Consider the following 22690-nt stretch of genomic DNA (forward strand, 5'->3'; position numbering starts at 1 on the left):
TCAGATGCTCGAAAAACCCGCTAAAGCCAGCAGACACAGTGCTCCCAGTGAGCCCGGGAAAGGGGAAACCCCAGAGCAGGTACCAGCCGCCTCCATGTCCCTGCAGTCAGCCCCTTCGTACCCCTGATAACAGTGACAGGAGAACTTCTCCGCCAGCCCTGCCAGGTCTGCATCGGATGCTTCTCCTTTCACATGAAACTCCCCGTCCTCAGAGGCCTCTATGTGGTAACTTGCAGGGTTCAAGTGGAGGTAATCTGGAGCTTTCCACGCCTTCCGTACGCATCGCCCGTTATTCCTGCAGAGGTGGAGGCTGCACATCTCAGCGGCTCTGGTCACGTTGACGATGTAGCTCCCTAAATCGGAACTCACAAACCGCTTCACCTTTGTACAGTTGCCCTAGACATGTGGAAACAAACGGCTTTTAGTGTGTGTGGGTTTTTTGTTTGTTTGTTTGTTTTTTGGTGTATGTGTGTTTTGTTTTGTTTTTGGTACTGATAGGGTTAGAGCATTCTAGGTCCAGAAAACATCAATTGAACCCTGACAGCTTGGTTCCAGTTGCTCAGGCAGACAGCACAGGGGACCCAGACCAGAAAGGGGGAGAAGTCAAAGGGACAGGAGATGGAGAATGCGACAGTGGCGCTAACAACTGAACTTGTAAACGGGCCCCTGAGTCAGCCGACGTGGCCTTGCCTTCTTCCAGTTTATAGCCTTTTTCCTCCTCCGAGTTCCCAATTTGATGCGTGTGGAAAAAAAGAAGAACAGACCTAGATTAGAAACCACACCACAACTGCTGTTCTCCTGCATCTTTCAGGTCTGTGGTACCTTTCGTGGTTGTGTTAGAACCTGAAGCATCATATTCTATGAATTTATTGTTTACCATCTAGCCTTCTGGATGCTCCTGTTAATGATGCTCAAATATCTGTTCTCCTGGGTTCTAGTTGTCTGTACACAATTCAAATAGGGCAAAGCCTGGAAGCTGACTAGGGGTGTGTGTGTGTGTGTCTGTCTGTCCGTGTGTGTGTGTGTGTGTGTGTGTGTGTGTGTGTGTGTCCTACTATGGTTCTAAGTAGAGGCCAGCCGGTTTGTGCAGTCAGCTTCCTTATCTAGCTCTTCTCGTGAGCCACAAGGGCTGGAGGGGAAATGTCATACCTGGAGAGACAGGAATTAACTCTGTCCGTTTTTACCTAGTTCTTATATGTGGATAGAGGAGACTTTTAACCTTATGTTGTCACAAATACTTTTATGGACAATATCTTAGTAGCAACAGGTTGAGGCTATGAAATTTGAAGAATATCAGGTGATTGTGAGCATTCAAAAAATTCAATTTAACAAAAATTGCTGAGGATACAAGTTAAGACAAAATACATTGCACTGCAGTGATATAAACACACAACATCTGGAAATACAGAAAAGATTGTGATTCGTGTGGATTAGGAAAAAGTAGGAAGACTTCTTGGAGTAAATAGTGTCTGAGCTGGGAGAAATTTGAAGAGCCATATAAGTCTTATTTTAAATGTTATTAATTTTCAGCTGATTTCTCCCTACAGGAAAAATAAGTTCAATGTGAGGATTAAAAAGTTACCATCTGTTTCTATTTCTCAAAATAAGATATAACATATTTTATGTGATTGTGGAATGCAGAGTGAAACTGTGTGTGGTTAATGCCAGCTCCACCACTAACTAGAATAACTAGCTATTACCTCAGATTTCTCCTTATTTCATCAGCTGCAAATAAGGATAGTAGCTCCTACCTCATAAAGGTTATTATGATTAATAAGTGAGCAATCCAAAACAAAAAAGCACTTAGCACAATCTTAGCACATAATAAACATTCAATAAATATCAGTATTTTTATTACTATCTTTTAAAAAATAATTCTTTATTGTTGAAAGTATTACATATGCCCCCCTTTTTCCCCTACTGACCCCTTCAGCACCCTAAGGTCCATGGGTTATGTATATATGCATACAGGTCTTTGATTGATTACCTTCCACCCACCCACTCTCCCCCACCTTCCTTATTACTATCTATACTAATAAAAGGGTGATATGCAAATTAGGGCAGATGTCCATCTGGATGTTCATCCGGACAAAGCCACAGTGGCTGCGAGGCACAGGGCTCAGGCAGCTGTTGGCTCACAGTGGCCATGGGCTCAGGCAGCTGTGAGCCTGGCAGCTGCGAGGCCCAGAGATCAGGCCTCGCAGCCACCGTGGCAGGCAGTGGCAGCAGCAGTGGGGTGATGGGGGCAGCACCTTCCCCTGATCATCCCGGTCACCTCCCGCAGAGGGGGAGCTGGCCTAAGCCGTCAGTAGGATATCCCCTGAGGGCTCCCAGACTGTGAGAGGGGGCAGGCCGGGTTGATGGACACCCCCCTCCCAGTGCACGAAAATTTGTGCACTGGGCCTCTTGTCTTTAATATAAGCTAATATTTATTGAGCTCCTTCTGTGTATCAGGCACTAGTTTGGACTTTTTTTCTAAAGCCGGTTTACTGGGAAAGCCATGAGACCTCTGATTAGTGAGTTTAGGAAAACAGAGCAAATTATTTAAACAACATGAACTAGTCCTTCGAGGTACTGTCTTACCTTGGATGAAGTTAAATTCATGTCTCCCCAAATAACAATGCCTGCAGCTCCCAGGGCAGCGCTTTCTCCAATGGTCCTGATTAGATCGTGCTAGATGGAAGAGAGTAGACTTCATCATCCATTTGAATATAAGACAACATGCCAGGAATTAGGATTGGAGGCTGAGTTCAGTCTAATAGGATGAAACCATTTTCTATTTTCTCAGGATAATGAAAATGTTGAAAGACCCAACGCTCAGAAATTAACACTCTATAAGCCTGTGGACAAACCTATTAACTATTTTTAAAGAAACACTTACACTTAGGCCAACAAGATATTATTGTGAAGGCAAGTAGCCTGTAAACAGCCACCAAAGGTGGTTTCATGGAACCTGCTATATGTATAGGACCCAGAAACAGAATCCAAAAGTTTTCCTTCTCCAAATGTGAGGAACGGCTCAGCTTTCTCTTTGCTAAGTTACCTTGTCAATTAGCCACACTCCACTGAGAGCGTCGACTCTGCAGTGACTGGGAGGATTTTGCATCGTTTGGATCCCAGGATCAGGCAAAGGAGCGCAGTGTGGAGGAGCTGCAGGATCTGATGGGTCTGGCCCTTCTATCTGGTCCCTGAAATCATTTGTGCTTAATACCAGAGTCCCTGTCTCAATAAACTTTACTGGTGACTCCTCAAGTTCTAGTAGGCCTGCCGAAAGATTTGTCAATATGGTTAAGATAGATGAAAACTGAATTTCAGCAGGGAGAATGTGGTTTTGTAACCCTAAATGATCATCATTTTAGTGTTTAAAGATGAACACGGATCCCTTGACCTCCGAGAGAAATTCAGAGTTGAATGTATGCAGCTGGTTTCCTCAATGAAGTTCCTACAGCAGGTTTCCTAAATAAGTTTGTTAAATTATAAAATAGTCCCCCATCAGTTATATATGCTGGAAGATGTAATTCGGTGATTTGGTGGCAAAGAAAAGCAGAACTTTTTAAGCTATATTTTGCCTGGGACATTTTATATTAATACTAGAGCCCCAGTGCACGAATTTGTACACCAGTTGGGGGTCCCTCGGCCTGGCCTGTGGGATCAGGCAGAAACCGACATCCCCTGAGGGGTCCCAGATTGAGAGAGGGTGCAGGCCAGGCCGAGGGACCCCAACAGTGCATGATCGGGGCCAGGGATGGAATGCAGGAGGGCTCCAGGGTGTGTCCAGCCCATCTCACTCAGTCCCAATTGGCCAGACCCCAGCAACAAGCTAACCTACCAGTCAGATCATCTGCCCTAATGGTGGTCAGTGCACGTCATAGCGAGCAGTTGAGCAGCCTTAGCATATCATTAGTATATTACACTTTGATTGGTTCAATGGATGACCAGACACTTAGCATATCAGGCTTTTATTATATAGGATCAATACTTAAAAAAAATAAGTCTCCTTATCTGATACTTTTATCTGATACCACTCAAATTAATGGTTTTGCAATCTCAATTTTTAAAGTGTTTTTTTTTTTCTGGATGATTTTCTGGAAATTTTCAAAAAGAAAAATGATTTTGGTTTAAAGTAATTTGCCTTTCAGGCTAATATCCATTTCCATTTGCAATGACCATAGTGTCTGCTGAATAGGTCAGCACTCACATGACAGGAAGGGGAGATTTTGTGAGGCTCAAGTGAGATAGTGTAAGTGCCCCGAATGAAGCCTCTCCATGGCCTTTTTTGGCAAAGACATGAGAGACCAGAGCTCTTCCCTCTTACTCACTTTGAAACTTCCCTGAATACAGTGATGCCATACGCACATAATGTCATGATGTGATCTGTGGGGCCCAAATCCCCCACAGGCCTTCTCTGAATTGTCAAGTGTATGATACACCTTTTCCAGCTATCTCAGCTACCCTGGATATTCTGTTCTGCTTTTTTTGTTTTGTTTTGTTTTAGTCTTTATTTGCTTTCCTTTTCAGTTTTGGAAGCTTCTATTCAGATACCCTGAAGCGCAAAGACTCTTTTCTCAGTCATAAAGACACTTCATTTCTGCTACAGTGTTTTTTACCTCTAACATTTCTTTCTGGTTCTTTCTTAGAATTTCCTTCTTTCTGCGAACCTTGGTCATCTGTTCTTGCATGCAGTCTACTTTATCCATTAGAATCCTTAGCATATAAATCCTCAGCATATTAAGTTCCTGGTCCACTCATTCCAACATCCCTGCCATCTATGTCTGGTTCTGCGGCTTGCTCTGTCTCTTCACGTTGTGCTTTTGCCTTTTAGTATGTCTTGTAATTTTTTTTCTTGATAGCTAGACATGATTTAATTTTTCTTGATGGGCATATAGTTCACACTGGGTAAAAGGAACTACGATGAACAGGCTTTAGTAATGTGCTAATAAGGTGTGGGGGAAATGGAAGGGTTTACAGTGCTATGATTAGGTCTGTCTTTAGTGAAACTATCTCTAGATTGTGAACTTGACAAATGCTTTTCCCCATCTTAGGTGGGACAGGCTGGCTAAATGGGGCTAAAGTTTGGTATTTCCCTTCTTCTAAGGGGAAGGCCAGAGCCAGCTGAAGGTGAGTATTTCCCTTCCCCCAGATCAGTTAGGCTCTGATAAGACCCAGGTAGGTTTGGCTCCGGTTAAATAGTTTCTCCTGAGAGTGCACTCTGTTAAGAACAGAAAGCTCTGGAGTATTCAAAATGTTTCCATTAGAGTGCAGAAACTCCAAGGGAAAGGGTGTGTATAGGGGGGTGTGTGTGGGGTGGGGAGGGAGGTAATCAACCAGGACCTTGAATGCATGTGTGCATGGCCCATGGACACAGACAATGGATTAGTGAGAGCCTGGGGGGAGGGCGAGAGGGAGGGGGTTGAAGGGGGTCAATGGGGGGAAAAGGGGGACATATGTAATACTTTCAACAATAAGGAATTATTTTTAAAAATAATAATAAATAAAATAAAAAATAAAAATTCCAGTATAGACCTGGAGAGTATTATGCTAAGCTAAATAAGCCAGTCAGAGAAAGACAGGTATCCCATGATCTCACTCATATGTGGAATCTATGAACAAAGTAAACTAATGAATAAAATAGATCCAAAGACATAGAAAACACACACACACACACACACACACACACACACACACACACACACACAACATGTTTCCATTTCTCCTCTGCCTGACAGATGCATGCGGGGATTTGTGTCTGATGATCATGGTGAGGATCCGATGAGCTCCTGGAGGTAATACTCACATAAGTGCACCCCTCTCCCCATGACCCATGCTTGAGTCCCTAGAGTTTTTAATCTCTCAGGCCTGTCCACACAGAACCCCCAGCGATTATCCGTCACAGTTAAGCTTTCCCTACTCCATACAGCAGGGGTGCCTGCAGAAGTCTCTGCTCACAGGTTTTGATGTGGTGGGTTGGGATTCTCTACATTCACCTGTCTGTCTCTCCAATTTTGAGGGCAGCCCTCCAAGAACACAGCCCTTAGGACTCCAAGAGGAGTTGATTTTTCATTCTGTTAAGATGAAGTGGTAGCTTTCAAGATTCTTACATGCTGGACTGAAAACCAGAAATCTCCCATGAATCCCTTTGGGTTGTGGCATTGTCATTAGAGGGAGGAGGGAGACACAGCATTTACATTTTGTACTTATAGGTTATTGATCCATATTAAGGAAGCCACAGAAGTTTGTCATGAAGCCACACTTTGTGAGGTTGCTATCAGGAGAGAATATTTCTTCTCTCTCTAGTGTCATTATCAGAGAGAGTTTATTGGGGCTGATTCAAAATGGCAAGTCTTCACGCACATGTTGACCGGAGATAAGGAGGAAGTAGCAGAAGTTAATGGAAATTTCTGTACCAAATTAGCGTACCATCACCTTGCGGAGAGCAGGGTTCTGAATGAGTCAGAGAATAGCTGTTTTGGGGATCAAAAAAGCAAGGGCACTACTCAGGGAAGTCATAGTTAAGGTGCCTCTGGGAGTAGATTGGGCCCACCTGAGTGATGTCACATGAAAGGAGAAATAAAGAAATTAAAGAAATAAAGAAAAAGCAAAGCCCTGGGTCAGTTGGTAGAGCATTGTCCTGATATGCAAGGTTACAGATTCGATCTCCAGTCAAGGCACATAAAGAATCAACCAATGAATGCATGCATGCACACAAATTGATGTTTTTCCTCTCCCTTCCTCTTTCTCTCTCTCTCTCTCTCTCTCTCTCTCTCTCTCTCTCTCTCTCTCATAAATAAAAAGAGAAAAAGCAAAGGATATAATAGCAACAAATCTTCCAGATCCTAGCATGGTATAGGACTGTTTTGCCCTGCTCCTGGTCTTTGGAAGTAGAGCACATGGGCACCCAGAGGATTCATAATCCACACTCAGGTTTCTGTCCCTGGTAAACCACAGCACAAGTACGTAAGGTACCCACTGTGGGCAGCTGGAGCATCACTAATAAGCTTCCTTTGTGTGTTACCAGCGGGAATATTAACCCGTTACAGGGAAAAACATCTTGAAATCTACAGTCAAGAGAACTTCTTGCATTATTATTTAATGCAGACATCAAATGATATCTAGGTTGTGTTTATATGTAAGTAATGTAGGCAGTCTTCTGTGTGATGTGACGTGTTACTGCTCTTTACCATTCCCCCAAGCTGTGGCTACTGACAGGGATCCCATTCTTAGGTGTTCCCCTCCTAAGGCTTGAACGCTTGATAAAAAGTGGTAGCTTTACCACATGCATTTCTGTAGTGTTTCAAATTCTCACAACTATTTTCTCATTTGACTTTCATAAGACTTCTGCTATGTAGACAGGGCATGTAATACTGCCCCATTTCGTAGATTAACACAGTGAGGCACCGAGGTCTGGAGAGGTTAAGAGATTTGCTACTTATTGGTAAGTCCTTTTATTTTAATATATTTTTATTGATTTCAGAGAGGAAGGAAGAGGGAGGGAGAGAGAGATAGAAACATCAATGATGAGAGAGAATCATTGATTGGCTGCCTTCTACCTGCCCCCTACTGGGGATCGAGCCCACAACCCCGGGTATGTGCCCTTGACTGGAATCAAACCCGGGACTCTTTAGTCCACAGGCCAACACTCTATCCACTGAGCCAAACTGGCTAGGGTGGTTAATCCTTTTTCTAATCCTAACTACACGTGTGTACACACACACATACACACACACACTTTATAAAATGCAGATATCTTTGAGAAGATCAGAAATGGAAGCCATGCCTGGTCACTTATGTGTTGGCATAAATAACTATCAAGTTTCTAAAAATTTGTGGGCAGGTTTTTATGGAGGATAGAGTGAAATGGTGGTTCAACTGATGGCTTCAAACATTTGAAAATAGCTTGCCACTCAGAAAGTTTTCCAAATGATACAGAATGATGCCTTGGGACGGTCAAAGAAAACGGCTTCTAGATAAGAAACCTACCTGTTGCTTCCTCTTTCCCACAAGAGAACATGTGCTTTTCTGAGGCTGTAGCTACTCATGAAGTAGCTTCCTCTACGTCTGGATAATGTGAAGAATGTGCCAGTCATCTAAAATGGTCTCACTGAAATGAACACTTTGTCCCTTGAAGTTTATTGTTTCTTCCTAAAGTGAATGTGTTATCACTAAAGAAAGGAACTTATTTAAGCCAAACACAGAAAAGGAAAAAAAAGTTTCAGAGAAGAAGGTGGTAGTTAACTTTCAATCCCAGAGTCAACACTATTTTGTAAAGATTTAGATAACTTTTTTAAGCCTCCCTATATGATATCTGTCATTTGTTGCTAATTTTTCTGGGTAATACAGATATCAATTCACAATAGAGGGTTTTTTTCTTCCTCATCTCATTCATGTGTCAAAGGCGTAGCATGTACTAAGTCCTCATACCTCATGCCATTCCTCTGGGGAGTAAGCCCTACTCTCTGTGCTCCACAGGTACCTACCGGCTATGGGAGAGCCCTCACCTGAGTGTTTCCTGAGTCTCTGCCTTCGGATGATGCCCAACACTCAGAACATCTCTATAGATTTATATGTTTCAAACATGCTGGAGAACTGAAACTGTAATGGCAGACAAAGAAGAAGTGTGATGAACCCGTCATATCTTAGAGTACCACTGTATCGTATCACAAATGGGAAGACATGAGCACATCTCATTACAGAAAAGTTAGGTAGAATTACTCAAGGCCAAAGGTCAGCATGTCATTTACTTTTATGTTTTTATTTCTAGGATTTTTTCATTTAAGTGACTAAAGTAGCCAAGGGAAAAAAGGGAGGGGAAATTAGGCTGAAAGTGTATCTATTTTAAAAGTTAACCTCATGGTTTGTGTGAGGACTTTGGCGACATGTGTGACTTAAGTAAAATAAACAGAATAAAACTTCTATTTGTAAGTTTTAACCTAGGCTCACACAACCATCTACTAGTGATGAATTTATTACTGAACTTTAGAAACCCGGACTGCTCTTACCAACTTTCCATTAGTCGTGGCCATAAAGTCAAGAATAAACCAGATGGCTTTTTCACAAAGGGTTTGCCGCCAGAACACAGGTGTCGTGAAAACCACCGCCAAATCAAACACACAATGGGAAAGGAGATGGCTCCTATCAACATCGTCATCATTGGTCACATAGATTCTGGCAAGTCTATCACTACTGGCCACCTGATCTACAAATGTGGTGGGGCTGACAAAAGAACCATCGAGCCCTAGTCAGTTTGGCTCAGTGGATAGAGTGTCAGCCTGCGGATTGAAGGGTCCCGGGTTCGATTCCGGCCAAGGGCACATGCCCAGGTTGTGGGCTCAATCCCCAGTAGGGGGCGTGCAGGAGGCAGCCAATCAATGATTCTCTCTCATCATTGATGTTTCTATCTCTCTCTCCTTCTCCCTTCCTCTCTGAAATCAATAAATATATTAAAAAAAATAAAAAAGAACCATCGAAAATTTTGAGAAGGAGGCTACTGAGGTGGGGGAGGGTTCCTTCAAGTATGCCTGGGTCATGGGTAAACTGAAAGCTGAACGTGAGCGTGGTATCACCACTGATACCTCCTGTGGAAATTCGAGACCAGCAAGTATTACGTGACCATCATTGATGCCCCTGGACACAGAGACTTCATCAAAAGTATGGTTACAGGCACATCTCAGGCTGACTGTGCTGTCCTGAATATTGCTGCCTGTGTTGGTGGATTTGAAGCAGGCATCTCCAAGAATGGACAGACCCATGAGCATGCCCTTCTGGCTTAGATAGTGGGTGTGAAACAACTGATTGTTTATGTTTATAAAATGGATTCCACTGAGCCGCCATCCAGCCAGAAAAGTTACGAGGAAATTGTTAAAGAAGTCAGCACCGGGGGAAAACCAAGATGGCGGCATAGGTAAACACCGGAGTTTGCTGCCTCAAACAACCACTTCAAAAATACAACTAAAAGACGAAACGGACATCACCCAGAACCACAGGAAGGCTGGCTGAGTGGAAATTCTACAACTAGAAGGAAAGAGAAAAGCATACCGAGACTCAGAGGAGGTGCGGTGAGGAAGTAAAATACTAAGGTGTGGAGTGCATGTGGAGCGGGCTGGCGGCTGAGGGCGCGGTTGTCGTTTTCAATCGGGAGGGAGTCTCAAGCTCTGAGCTCCAGTTGCGGGCGAATCTCTGGAGACCCAGACTCATACGGGAGAAGTGAGACTGTCTGGCATCGGTTGGAACTCGAGGGCAGCTTTCTCTCAGAGGGGCTTGCAGCGATTGCCGAGACACTGAGAGGCTGGGCCTCTGAGAGCAGCCATAACTGCTAGCCCCGCCCTGTTGATCCCGTGGGACCCGCCCTGCCCAAGCCCTGCAGGGAGGCTTTTGCTGGATAGCCTCAGGAAGAGGCTAGATTAGCACCTCCCTAGAGATCCAGGAGCCAGGAAGCCCAGAGGTCAGAGTGGGACCATCCAGTTTGCAGCTCCGTGGAACCATAAAGGACACACTCAAGGGGCAGACTCAGTGAGCACCAAAGCCCCATTGAAGCAAGTCTTGCCCCAGAGGGGTGTCTCCAGCACAGAAGTTCTCCCACTGCAGACACAGCTGATTCTCACAGCCAATTGGCCTGGAGGTCAATTCCTCCCAGTGATACCTAGAACAATCAAGGCTTAACTACAACAAGACTGTGCACAAAGACCACCAAGGGGTGCACCAAGAGTGTCCTTCTCAGGTAATTGGGGAGGCTGAACCACTGGGCCCTAGAGGACACTTAGTACAGAAAACCACTGTATCAACACAGGGAAGCATAAAAAATGCAGAGACAAAGAAAAAGGACACAAATGACAGAAATGGAGGAAAGCAAACTACTGGATATAGAGTTCAAAACCACACTTTTAAGGTTTTTCAAGAATTTTCTAGAAACTGCCGATAAACTTAATGAGACCTACAAGAAATCTAATGAGACCCTCGAGGTTGTGATAAAGGACCAACTAGAAATTAAGCATACACTGACTGAAATAAAGAATATTATACAGACTCCCAACAGCAGACTAAAGGATCACAAGAATCAAGTCAAAGATTTGAAATACGAAGAAGCAAAAAACACCCAACCAGAAAAGCAAAATGAAAAAAGAATCCAAAAATACAAAGATAGTGTAAGGAGCCTCTGGGACAGCTTCAAGCGTACCAACATCCGAATTATAGGGGTGCCAGAAGAAGAGAGAGAGCAAGATATTGAAAACTTATTTGAAGAAATAATGACAGAAAACTTCCCCTACCTGGTGAAAGAAATAGACTTCCAAGTCCAAGAAGCGCAGAGAACCCCAAACAAAAGGAATCCAAAGAGGACCACACCAAGACACATCATAATTAAAATGCCAAGAGCAAAAGACAAAGAGAGAATCTTAAAAGCAGCAAGAGAAAGACAGTCAGTTACCTACAAGGGAGTACCCATACGACTGTCAGCTGACTTCTCAACAGAAACTTTGCAGGCCAGAAGGGAGTGGCAAGAAATATTCAAAGTGATGAATGCCAAGAATCTACAACCAAGATTACTTTATCCAGCAAAGCTATCATTCAGAATTGAAGGTCAGATAAAGAGCTTCACAGATAAGAAAAAACTAAAGGAGTTCATCACCACCAAACCAGTATTATATGAAATGCTGAAAGGTATCCTTTAAGAAGAGGAAGAAGAAGAAAAAGGTAAAGATACAAATTATGAACAACAAATACACATCTATCAACAAGTGAATCTGAAAATCAAGTGAATAATCTGATGAACAGAATGAACTGGTGATTATAATAGAATCAGGGGCATAGAAAGGGAGTGGACTGACTATTCTTGGGGGGGAAAGGGGTGAGGGGGATGCGGGAAGAGACTGGACAAAAATCGTGCACCTATGGTTGAGGACAGTGGGTGGGGAGTGAGGGAGGAGGGTGAGGTTGGGAACTGGGTGGAGGGGAGTTATGGGGGGAAAAAAGAGGAACAAATGTAATAATCTGAACAATAAAGATTTAATTAATAAAAAAAAGAAGTCAGCAGCTACATTAAGAAAATTGGCTACAACCCTGACACAGTGGCATTTGTGCCAATTTCTGGTTGGAATGGTGACCGCATGCTGGAGCCAAGTGCTAACATGCCTCGGTTCAAGGGATGGAAGGTCACCCGTAAAGATGGCAATGCCAGTGGAACCACGCTGCTGGAGCTCTGGATGGCATCCTGCCACCAACTGGTCCAACTGACAAGCCCCTGCGCCTGCCCCTCCAGGATGTCTACGAAATTGGCGGTATGGGTCCTGTCCCTGTGGGCCGAGTGGAGACTGGTGTTCTCACGCCTGGCATGGTGGTCACCTTTGCTCCGGTCAGTGTTACAACTGAAGGGAAGCCTGTTGAAATGCACCATGAAGCTTTGATGAAGCTCTTCCTGGGGACCATGTGGGTTTCAATGTCAAGAACGAGCCTGTCAAAGATGTTCGCCGTGGCCATGTTGCTGGTGACCGCAAAAATGACCCACCAGGGAAGCAGCTGGCTTCACAGCTCAGGCGATTATCCTGAGCCACCCAGGCCAGATCAGTGCTGGCTATGCACCTGTGCTGGATGGTCACACAGCTCACGTTGCTTGGAAATTTGCTGAGCTGACAGAGAAGATTGCTTGCCTGGGAAAAAGCTGGCCAGTGATGTCAATGTGGTTCCTGGCAAGCCCATGTGTGTCGAGAGCTTCGCTGATTACCCTCCTCTGGGCTGTTTTGCTGTTCGTGACATGAGACAGACAGTTGCTGTGGGTGTCTATCAAAACAGTGGACAAGAAGCCACCAAGTCTGCCCCCAAAAGCTCAGAAGCTAAATGAATATTATTCCCAACACCTGCCACCCCAGTCTCAATCAGTGGTAGAAGAACGGTCTCAGGAATGTTTGTCTCAATTGGATATATATATATATATATGCAACCTTTACGACCAAATGACCAGAACGACCAGAATGACTGGTCGACCAGTTGCTCTGACGCACACTGACCTGACCATCAGGGGGCAGATGCTCAATGCAGGAGCTTCCCCCTGGTGGTCAGTGAACTCCCCCAGGGGGAGCGCTGCTCTGCCAGAAACCAGGCTCATGGCTGGCAAGCGCTGCTGCTGCAGTGGAAGCCTCTCCCGACTCTGCAGCAGCGCTACCAGTGGTGGTGGCAGGTGCAGCAGGTCGGGATGAGCACGAGTGGCGCAGTGCCTGGCCCCAGCTCAGGCTCCTCCCTGGCCACCTGCCACTTGGTGCACTGCTACATCCCTCAAAAGGTCCTGGAGTGCGAGAAGGCCCAGGCCAGGCTAAGGGACTCCTCCCCTTCCCCCTTGCACAAATCCATGCACCAGGCCTCTAAGTATATAGTAAAAGACTGGTTAAGGATTACAATGCATCAGAAAACCTTTGGAAGGAATGGAGGATGTTTTGTGGACCACTTGGTTCTGTTGTGTGTGTGGCAGTTTTTAAGTTATTCGCTTTTAAAATCAGTATTTTTTAATGGAAATAACTTGAACAAAAATCTATCACAGAACTTTGAGACCCATTAAAACAAAGTTGAATGAAAAACCTGTGTGTTCTTTTAGTCAACACTGTAACCTTTTATTGTACTATTTAGGTAAAAGACTTCAGATTTGCCATGACCTATTTCTGGTGTTATATCTGCTGATATTTTAGAATTGGATAACTCTGTTAACATTTTTTCTGGGTGAGAACTTTGTTTCTTTCACTTTGTCCTAAAGGGAGGAATCATCTGTTTCTACATGATAAAAGCTATGGGAAGGGGTCTGTTTGTATAACACTAAATAAGTTAGGACAGATAAGCAAAGCGTAACTTTGTTTATGTGTAAGCTATTTTCTAAAGACTAAATTCTGGCCCCAACTGGTTTGGCTCAGTGGATAAAGTGTTGGCCTGCAGACTGAAGGGTCCCAGGTTCAATTCCAGTCAAGGGCACATGCTGGGGTTGTGGGCTCAAATCCCCAGGAGGCAGCCCATCAATGATTCTCTCTCATCATTGATGTTTCTATCTCTCTCTCCCTCTCCCTTCCTCTCTGAAACCAATAAAAATAAATTTAAAAATAAAGGCTAAATTCTATAAAGTACACCTTTACATATAAAATTTTCAGTTACATCAATACTGAGTAAATTTATTGGTATGGCAACTTTTAGTTTTCTAGTTTTACTGGAATATGAATTCACATTTACAAATTCTGACGTAGTTTAAGAACCTAAAGTGAGGCTTAAATAGTATAGAGCACTGTCTTGCTATAGTTAATTGTATCCAAATTCTAGGAAAAATAAATTATGATGGAAGTTGGGGGGGAAGGGGGGAGAATAAACCAGATGGCTAAATCTATAAATTCACCTACTTTTAGCAGATTTGCAACTCTCTTATGCCTTTATTTATTTTTTTAAATATATTTTATTGATTTTTTACAGAAAGGGAGAGGGATAGTTAGAAATATCCATCAGCTGCTTCCTGCACATCCCCTGCTGAGGATGTGCCCGCAACCAAGGTACATGCCCTTGACCGGAATCGAACCTGGGACCCTTCAGTCCGCAGACCGACACTCTATCCACTGAGCAAAACCAGTTAGGGCTCTTATGCCTTTAAATAAGAAAATTAATTGTGGTTAAAAAACACATACGTACAATTAACCATCTTAGCCATATCTAAGTGTATAAAGTTCAGTAGTGTTAAGCGTATTCACATTGCTGTGTCTCATTTACACCTTTCCTCAGAGCTGGCATTATACATTAAAAAGAAAACACTTTTCTTCCCTCTTGACATTTTAGATGGCGCCTTCCCTTACACTTCCACATGGGTGAGCAAACTACTCCGTTTTCAAACATCCTCTCTGATCTTCAACCTGTTTACCACCAGCCGTTCCAATACCCTTTCCAACGGGCCAATCACAAGAGAGCACGGAGCACTAGTGGCTGACATTGCACTTTAACCCGGTCCCTCCTTGTTTCATGCCTTAAAAGAATAATAATAAATTAGATCATCAAAATTTATGTCGCTTACCTAAAAACTTAAGCGGGTGACTAGTCAAAGGAGAACGTATGCTCCTTTCTAGCGGACCACTAATTGGGAATTCTTCAAAGAACTGAATTAACAAAGAAATGGCTCTTTTAGAGATAGGGAGGAGGTCCCCTGTCTTTGGCAAAAGGGCGGGGCGGGTCTTACCTTGGACAGAAAGAATAAAGGTTCGTCTCTGTAGTCTAGCCTCGTGTAGACGAACACAGGCAGAGCATAGTCTCGGGAGGTCATGGCGGAGACCCTCATGGATTCATGCACCCGAAACTGCGAGAAGTGCAAGAGGTTTTCCCCGTCTCCGAGAGATTTCCTGACGCCAATGGAAGGGTACAGAGCAGCACTGCTGTTCCAAAGCCAAGAGAGCTCATTGTTCCTCAGCACCTCCTTTTCTGGGCATGACCCCGTATAGTTGGGGGCATCAACATTGTAATTGTGGCAATCGGGATATAAATAATAACCCCAGAGACCATTGGGTCTGCTCTTCAGCCCCAGTTCGATGGTTTCCTTCATGAAAGCGTTTGCACTTTGCTCAAAGGTTGCTTTAGCCAGACATTCAATGTCCATAGCGGACGCATTCTTCAGGCTGTCAGAAACAAGCTTTCTTGACTTCTGTCTGTAGACATTCTTTTCCCCCCAGTTCCGGGCCCACTGGGGCCGCCAGTGCTCCCAGTCTATCACAGCGAGTCCACTAAAATCTTTAGCGGGGATATAATAATTAATATCCTGGTCAACTTTTTGCAGATGAACTTGCAGACTTGTGTTCTGGGGCAAACCCCCGTTGACCGGAGCCCCCTGTGACGTGTACCATGGATAGTATCCCAATCTGTCCACATAAAATATAGTAACATTTTGCCCCCTGGCTTTGGCAAATGGGCTTCCGATCATCTGAAACATTTTCAAGTTTAGTCTTATGTTATATTTTATCAAACACTGATCGATTGGAGCATTCCAAGCTGCTACAAAAGGTTTCCTTTGATAAATTGGAAGTTGGGCGGGTTTTAGAGAAGAGAGAGACTTCAGAAAGAAAAATAGAAGTAGCCATGAGGTGAGATGCAGTGGTTGGACACAGAACCTTAATTGTCCTTCAGGTAATCGTTTCATGATAAGACGAAAATGGTATCTTCTGCTTTTATGCGCTCTCGAAGACCTGTGGATAAATTTAATTTTCTGTTAGTGGTAATTTTGAGAAAAAAGACTCAAACATTGGCCGAAACCGGTTTGGCTCAGTGGATAGAGCGTCGGCCTGCGGACTGAAAGGTCCCAGGTTCGATTCCGGTCAAGGGCATGTACCTGGGTTGCGGGCACATCCCCAGTGGGAGATGTGCAGGAGGCAGCTGGTCAATGTTTCTCTCTCATCGATGTTTCTAACTCTCTATCTCTCTCCCTTCCTCTCTGTAAAAAATCAATAAAAAAATATATTTAAAAAAAAAAAGACTCAAACATTGGATGGATATTACCATTGTTGTTACATATTTATATTTTAAAGTACAGACAGTCCTTGGGTTACGTCGGACTCGACGTACATCGTTCCGTGGTTACGTCGCCATCTCCCATTTATTTATTAAAAAAAAAATGTTCTGTCATTTTGACGTATGTACATAGGTGCTTTATGTTTTTTATTATTTATTTACCACAAGTAAAGGTCAGGAATTGTTATCTTTCTTTTAAATGTTTTTTACTGTTTCACTTCATTACTGCTGTGTGTGTGCTCCATGTGAGTGACGTAGGTGCTTATGTAGGTGGGTTCCAACTTACGGTGAAAATCGCGTTAAACGCCTAGGAATGGATCTCCAACGTAACCCTAGGACCTACTGTATGTTTTATTTAAAGGTTTTAAAGAGGCCTGTAAGGAAATTGAGATATAGAAGCAAGTGTAGTAACCTAGCTTGTATTCAAGCGCAAGCAATGCAATTCAGCAAACATTCACTGAGATCAGACCCTGTGTCCAGAATACAAAAATGAATAAAATGAGGTATTTGCCATCAAAACAGCTCATGATCAAATAACAATGTAAAATATAACCGCTCTCATTGGAAAACTCATCAAATCCTAGGCATGGTGCTTAAATACTCTGTATTTATCTCATTTAATCTGTAAACACTTTTTGATTATTTCATTAAGTAAACCAAAATGTCCAGCTGCTTTTCCAGCGTTCCTTGCAGCTAGGAAGGTATGTGTCGTGGCCGGCCAGTTAGATGCATCCTATTCCAGACTTGGAATTGAAATCTTGGGAGTCAAGAGTCTGAAAGGTGGCAGCGCCGGTTGTGAAAGAAATTCCGTGATCGGGAGTGGCGGTGCCTGCCAGGGCTTCCTGAACCTGCATCCAAGGTGTTAATGCTAAATGGCAGCCTTGTCCTCAGGGGACAGCCCTTTCCTGCTCAAGTCAGAGAGGTTTTGTTCTGGTTGCTTAACACTGGGAACTGTTTCATAGCAGATCTTTCCTTGAAATGTGTGATGTTTGAGTGTTTCCTTTAACCAAGCTGATCACCTGTTATATGTCATTATCATTTTATAACACCAGCTGTCACCAGCCAAACCTTATAGTAGTGATGGCGAACCTTTTGAGCTCGGCGTGTCAGCATTTTGAAAAACCCTAACTTAACTCTGGTGCCGTGTCACATATAGAAAATTTTTGATATTTGCAACCATAGTAAAACAAAGACTTATATTTTTGATGTTTATTTTATATATTTAAATGCCATTTAACAAAGAAAAATCAACCAAAAAAATGAGTTCGCGTGTCACCTCTGACACGTGTGTCATAGGTTCGCCATCACTGCCTTATAGCCTTCTCAGGCCTGGACACTGAAGTAAATAAAAATTTAAAATAATTTATATGGCCCTCATCTATGCTTGGGCCCTGTGTCCAGAAAACAAAAATGAATAAAATGAGGTCTTTGCTTCACCGGTTTGGCTCAGTGGATAAAGTGTCAGCCTGTGGACCTAAGGGTCCTGGATTTGATTATGGTCAAGGGCATGTACCTTGGTTGCAGGCTCCTTCCTGGCCTGGGGTCCTAGCCGGGGCTTGTGCAGGAGGCAACCAATCAATATGTTTCTCTCACATTGATGTCTCTCTCTGTCTTTCACTCTGTCTTCCACTCTCCTTAAAAATCGATGGGAAAATATCCTTGGGTGAGGATAAATAAATAAATAAAATAATTTATATGAAGTCCTATAACTAAGGATATAAAGAAACCACGTTGAGACTGGTAGAAAGGGGAGAGACACAAACAGGCTGGTCCCACACCCATGTGTGGCAGTTGCAAAACTGGAGGGATATCTCGGCTACGAAAGTCCCTCTGAAGGAGAGAAGGGTCTGAGCCCCAGGCAGAGCTCCCCAGCTGAGAACGCCAGTCTGGAAGAGGAACTTACATAACATCAGGCTGTGAAATCAGAGGGGATTCCATCCGTTTAGCTGAGCTGGAAGGAAGGCTGCTGAACACCCAGGTGGACTCTAAAGGGCCCGCTCGCACACACACTCTCACTCACAGGCACTCCCCTGGGCTCTGTCAGGGTGACAGTGGCTCTGGGGGCATCAGAGACAGAGAAAAACTGAGTTGTGCAGCTTCTGGGCGAGTGATAGAAATGCACCCCCCATTGTCCCTATGTGGAACCCTCCTTTCCCATGACAGCCAGGGGCCATCTTTCTTGTGCTGAGTCCTCCCCCAACCAAATCTGAATCTGCATTAGCTTGACCTCCCCTAGCTCCACCCTGCTAACTCCCTGGGACCCTGCCCCACCGGGAAGGTTTGAAAACCCAAGGCAGATGGTGGCTCGCCTCAGAGTGCCCTGAGATTTTTGCCGAGGGACCTCAGGCTCAGCAGTCGTGTCCAGTGTGAACCTGAACTAACCTGGGGAACACCACTTGCCCCATCCTGGTTATTCCCTCACCTCGCTTCACCCAACGCGTGTGCCCCTACAGGCGGTCTCAGCAGCCAAGACTTACGGGCAGCCAGCCTGGGCCCAGGACAGTCTTTCTGAAAAAATCTCAGGAAATTCCACTCAGGGTCAGGAGGAGCCACAGACACGCAGGGAGAACCTGCCAGGTGTGGCTTCAAAGTGAGGACTGGAGGTTTGGCTGCCACAGTCCCTGTGTTGAGCCCTTATTCTGGATGGCCAATGGACTCCGTATTTCCTGTGTTGAGCCCTCTCCCATCATCGCGAAATCTGAAGCTGCATTAGCTGGGTTAGCTCCACTGGCTTTCCCCTGCCAGCCCCGTGAGGCCCGGCCCCACCCAATTCACTCAAACTCCAAGGCCTCTCAGAAGCTGAGCTTTATAGGGAGCCAGCAGGTGACAGCAGGTCTCAGGTGCCTCGAGCCCTTTGCTGACCTGTCCCAGGCACAGTACGGATAGTAGCTGGCCTCGGTTCTCAATGTGGCCTCTTCATGGATGACCAGGACAAGCACAGGCAGCTACCAACCACAGATCGCTCTGAGAGCCTAATAGGTAGCCCACACCCGCCACAGGCAGCATCTAACATTGACCTGCGCTAGAGGCCCTCCCAAGAGGTCCCAGAAACAACACTGACAGTAGCTGACTGCAGAGCACAATCCAATGAGCTCAACAAGTGGCACAACAAAAGAGTAATCTCAGCAGAAACCAGGTCCCACTAGGGCAAATTCTGCTCCATGGGGTCAGCCCTACACAGCAGGTCATACACTGTGGTCATGGCCAAACCTCACAGTCAGTCAGCCTGAGGGGTCAATCCCACTGCCTGATGTGACAACAGCCATTGAGACTCAACTACAACAGGAGGAAACACACCACCCACATGAGTAGCACTCTCGGAGCACCTGGCTCAGGTGACCAGTGAGACTGTGCCATGGAGTCCCACAGGCCACCTACTACATAAGACCACCTGCCCAAACTGCAGGATGTAACTGATCTACTTAATACATAGAAACAAACACAGAAAAGAAGCCAACATAAGAAGATAGAAACATGTCCCAAATGAAAAAATAGCAGAAATCTCCAGAAAAAGAATAAAGTGATAACAAGACAAGCAATCCACCAGAAATAGATTTTAAAACATTGGTTATAAGAATGCTCAAGAAACTTAGTGAGAACTTTAACAAAGAGATATTAAGAATGAAAAAATATGTGGGGTGCATAAAAAAGAACCAGTCAGAAATAAAGACTACAATAACCAAAATGAAAGATACACACAGACTAAAAGAAATCAATAGGAGATTAGATGAAAGAGAAGATCAAAATAGCAATTTAGGTCACAATGTAGCAGAAAACACCCAATACAAACAATAAAAAGAAAAAATAATTTTAAAACAAGATATAGATTAAGGGAACTCTGAGACAAGATCAAGCATACCAACATTTGCATCATAGGGGTACCAGAAGGAGAAAAGAGAAAGCAAGGAATTGAAAACCTATTTGAAGAAACAATCACTGAAAACTTTCCTGCCCTGGTGAAGGAAAGAGACATACAAATCCAGGAAGTAGAGAGTCCAAAACAAGATGAACCCAAGGAGTCCCAAACCAAGACACTTTGTAATTAAAATGCCAAAGGTTAAAGACAAAGAGAGAATTGTAAAAGCAGCAAGAGAAAAGCAGTTAGTTATCTACAAGAGAAATCCTATAAGATTGTCTGCTGATTTCTCAACAGAAACTTTTCAGGACAGAAGGGACTGGCACAAAACATTCAAAGTGATGAAAAGCAAGGACCTACACTCAAGATTACTCTAAACAGCAAGGCTATCATTTCAAATTGAAGGACTGATAAAGAGCTTCCCAGACAAGAAAGAGTTAAAGGAGTTTATAACCACCAAACCAGTATTATAAGAAATGTTTCAGGGACTTCTTTAAGAAGAAGGGGGGGAGGGAGGGAAGAACATAAATATTACTAATTAAATGGCAATAATTTCATACCTATCAATAATTACTTTAAATTAAAATTGATTAAATGCTCCAATCAAAAGACATAGGGTAGCTGAATGGATAAGAAAACAGTACCCATATATGTGCTGTCTGAAGTATGGTAGCAATCATCTCAGGTAGAAACTGTAGTTTAACTTTAATCCTGCTGTTTGGCTTCTGTACTTAGTTGCTTTGTTTAACAATAGAAAAGTTATTTTGATTTCTTGAACTGTATAAATCATCCCACTCGATTGAATACCTTATTAACTGTAATGTGAATATCCCACTGATTGTGATCTCACTGGTTATCGAAGTACATTCTTCTGTACCTGGAAAACAGGACAGCACAACTATCCTAAATTGTTTTAGTGGCCACAGATAATGCGTTCCAGTTGACTCAGTGGTCCCAAGACCAGGACAGCACAATTATTCTAAATTGCCTCGATGGCTCTAGATAATGTGTTCCTGGCAACTCAGTAGTCTCAAGACCCGAGGGCTCTAGATAATGTGTTCCTGTCAACCCAGCAGTCCCAGATAATGTGTTTCTGTCAACTCAGTGATCCGGAGACCCCAAACTGTAATTAACATGCTTAATTCTGCTTCTGTAAACTGCTTTTTTGTGAACCAGGTTCCTCATTCCAAACCCTGGTATGTAATCAATACCTTTGTGATTTTTGCCTATATAAATCTGGTGTTGCGGCCATCTTAGCACTATGAGATTTGGGAAAGCAAAATGGCCCCTCATAGTCCCGGATTGCAATAAATGTGACTCTTTAATTCGACTTCTTGAGGAGTCCTTCTGTGATTCGCAGGGTACATTACAACATCTACAAGAGACCCACCTCAGAATGAAAGATACACACAGACTAAAAGAAAAGGGATGGAAAAAGATATTTCATGCAAATGCAAATGAAAAAAAAACTAGGTTAGTAATACTTATATCTGACAAAATAGACTTTAAAACCAAGGTTATAATAGGAGACAAGGCAGGATACTACATAATGATTAAGAGAGCAATCCAACAAGAAGGTATAACCTTTGTAAACATTCATGCAATCAACATAGAAGCACCTAAATATATAAAACAAATCTTGATGGACATAAAGGGAGAGATAGAGAGTAAAACAGTCATAACAGGGGATTTTAATAACCCATTGATATCTGATCTTCCAGACAGAAAATCAACAAGGAAACAGCGGTCTTAAATGACACATGCGATCAGATGGATTTAATTAATGTCTTCAGAGCATTTCACCCCAAAGCAGCAGAATATCTATTCTTTTCAAATACACATAAAACATTTTCTAGAATAGGACACATGTCAGAACACAAAACAAGTCTCAATAATTTTAAGAAAATTAAAATCATATCAAGTCCATAGTGGTACAAAACTAGAAATCAATCACAAGAAAAAAACTGAAAACACACAAAGACGTGGAGGCTAAATAACATGTTACTAAACAATGCATGGGTTAACAATAAGATTGTGGACAAAAACGGGCCACATACTAAACCTGATAAGCTCAGGGGAGGCCTGTGTAGTGGCCTTACAAACTCAGAGACCTACAGTAACCACATAGGATGGTCTGAAATAAAAACTTTGTAACTGAAAGCAGTTTATAATGGGTAGCCATATCCGAGGCTAGAATCTTCCCTGAGAAAGTTAATCTTTATTTTAATTGACCCTGTCTACTATCTTTTGCATCTATGATAACATACTTTTGGAATGTAAAGGTAACTTCTCTTTTTCTGGACTCCTCAGGGCAAAACAACCATGCCAGAGCAG

The 22690-nt window shown here is 43.5% G+C and overlaps 1 protein-coding gene and 1 pseudogene across 1 annotated transcript; one reads left to right on the forward strand and one right to left on the reverse strand.

Moving 5' to 3' along the window:
- Positions 1-16132, reverse strand: HYAL4 (hyaluronoglucosaminidase 4). The gene is made up of 3 exons (XM_006090500.1): positions 15182-16132; positions 2584-2673; positions 1-396 (listed from the first exon to the last, which is right to left on the reverse strand). The coding sequence occupies exons 1-3, from the start codon at positions 16130-16132 to the stop codon at positions 1-3; spliced, it is 1437 nt and encodes a 478-aa protein (XP_006090562.1).
- LOC106697473 lies at positions 9111-12829 on the forward strand (annotated as a pseudogene).
- Positions 16133-22690: the final 6558 nt, after the last annotated feature.

This window comes from Myotis lucifugus, unplaced genomic scaffold (assembly GCF_000147115.1).
Source record: "Myotis lucifugus unplaced genomic scaffold, Myoluc2.0 scaffold_73, whole genome shotgun sequence".
NCBI classification, from domain to species: domain Eukaryota; kingdom Metazoa; phylum Chordata; class Mammalia; order Chiroptera; family Vespertilionidae; genus Myotis; species Myotis lucifugus.

Excerpts from the sequence above, each read along its gene's own strand:
- HYAL4 (XM_006090500.1), bottom strand. The coding sequence starts at position 16,132 with ATGAAACGATTACCTGAAGGACAATTAAGGTTCTGTGTCCAACCACTG. Across the intron at positions 2,674-15,181 it reads CTTTATTCTTTCTGTCCAAG|CACGATCTAATCAGGACCAT; the intron begins GTAAGACCCGCC and ends TCTTCCATCTAG. Across the intron at positions 397-2,583 it reads TGAATTTAACTTCATCCAAG|GGCAACTGTACAAAGGTGAA; the intron begins GTAAGACAGTAC and ends CCACATGTCTAG.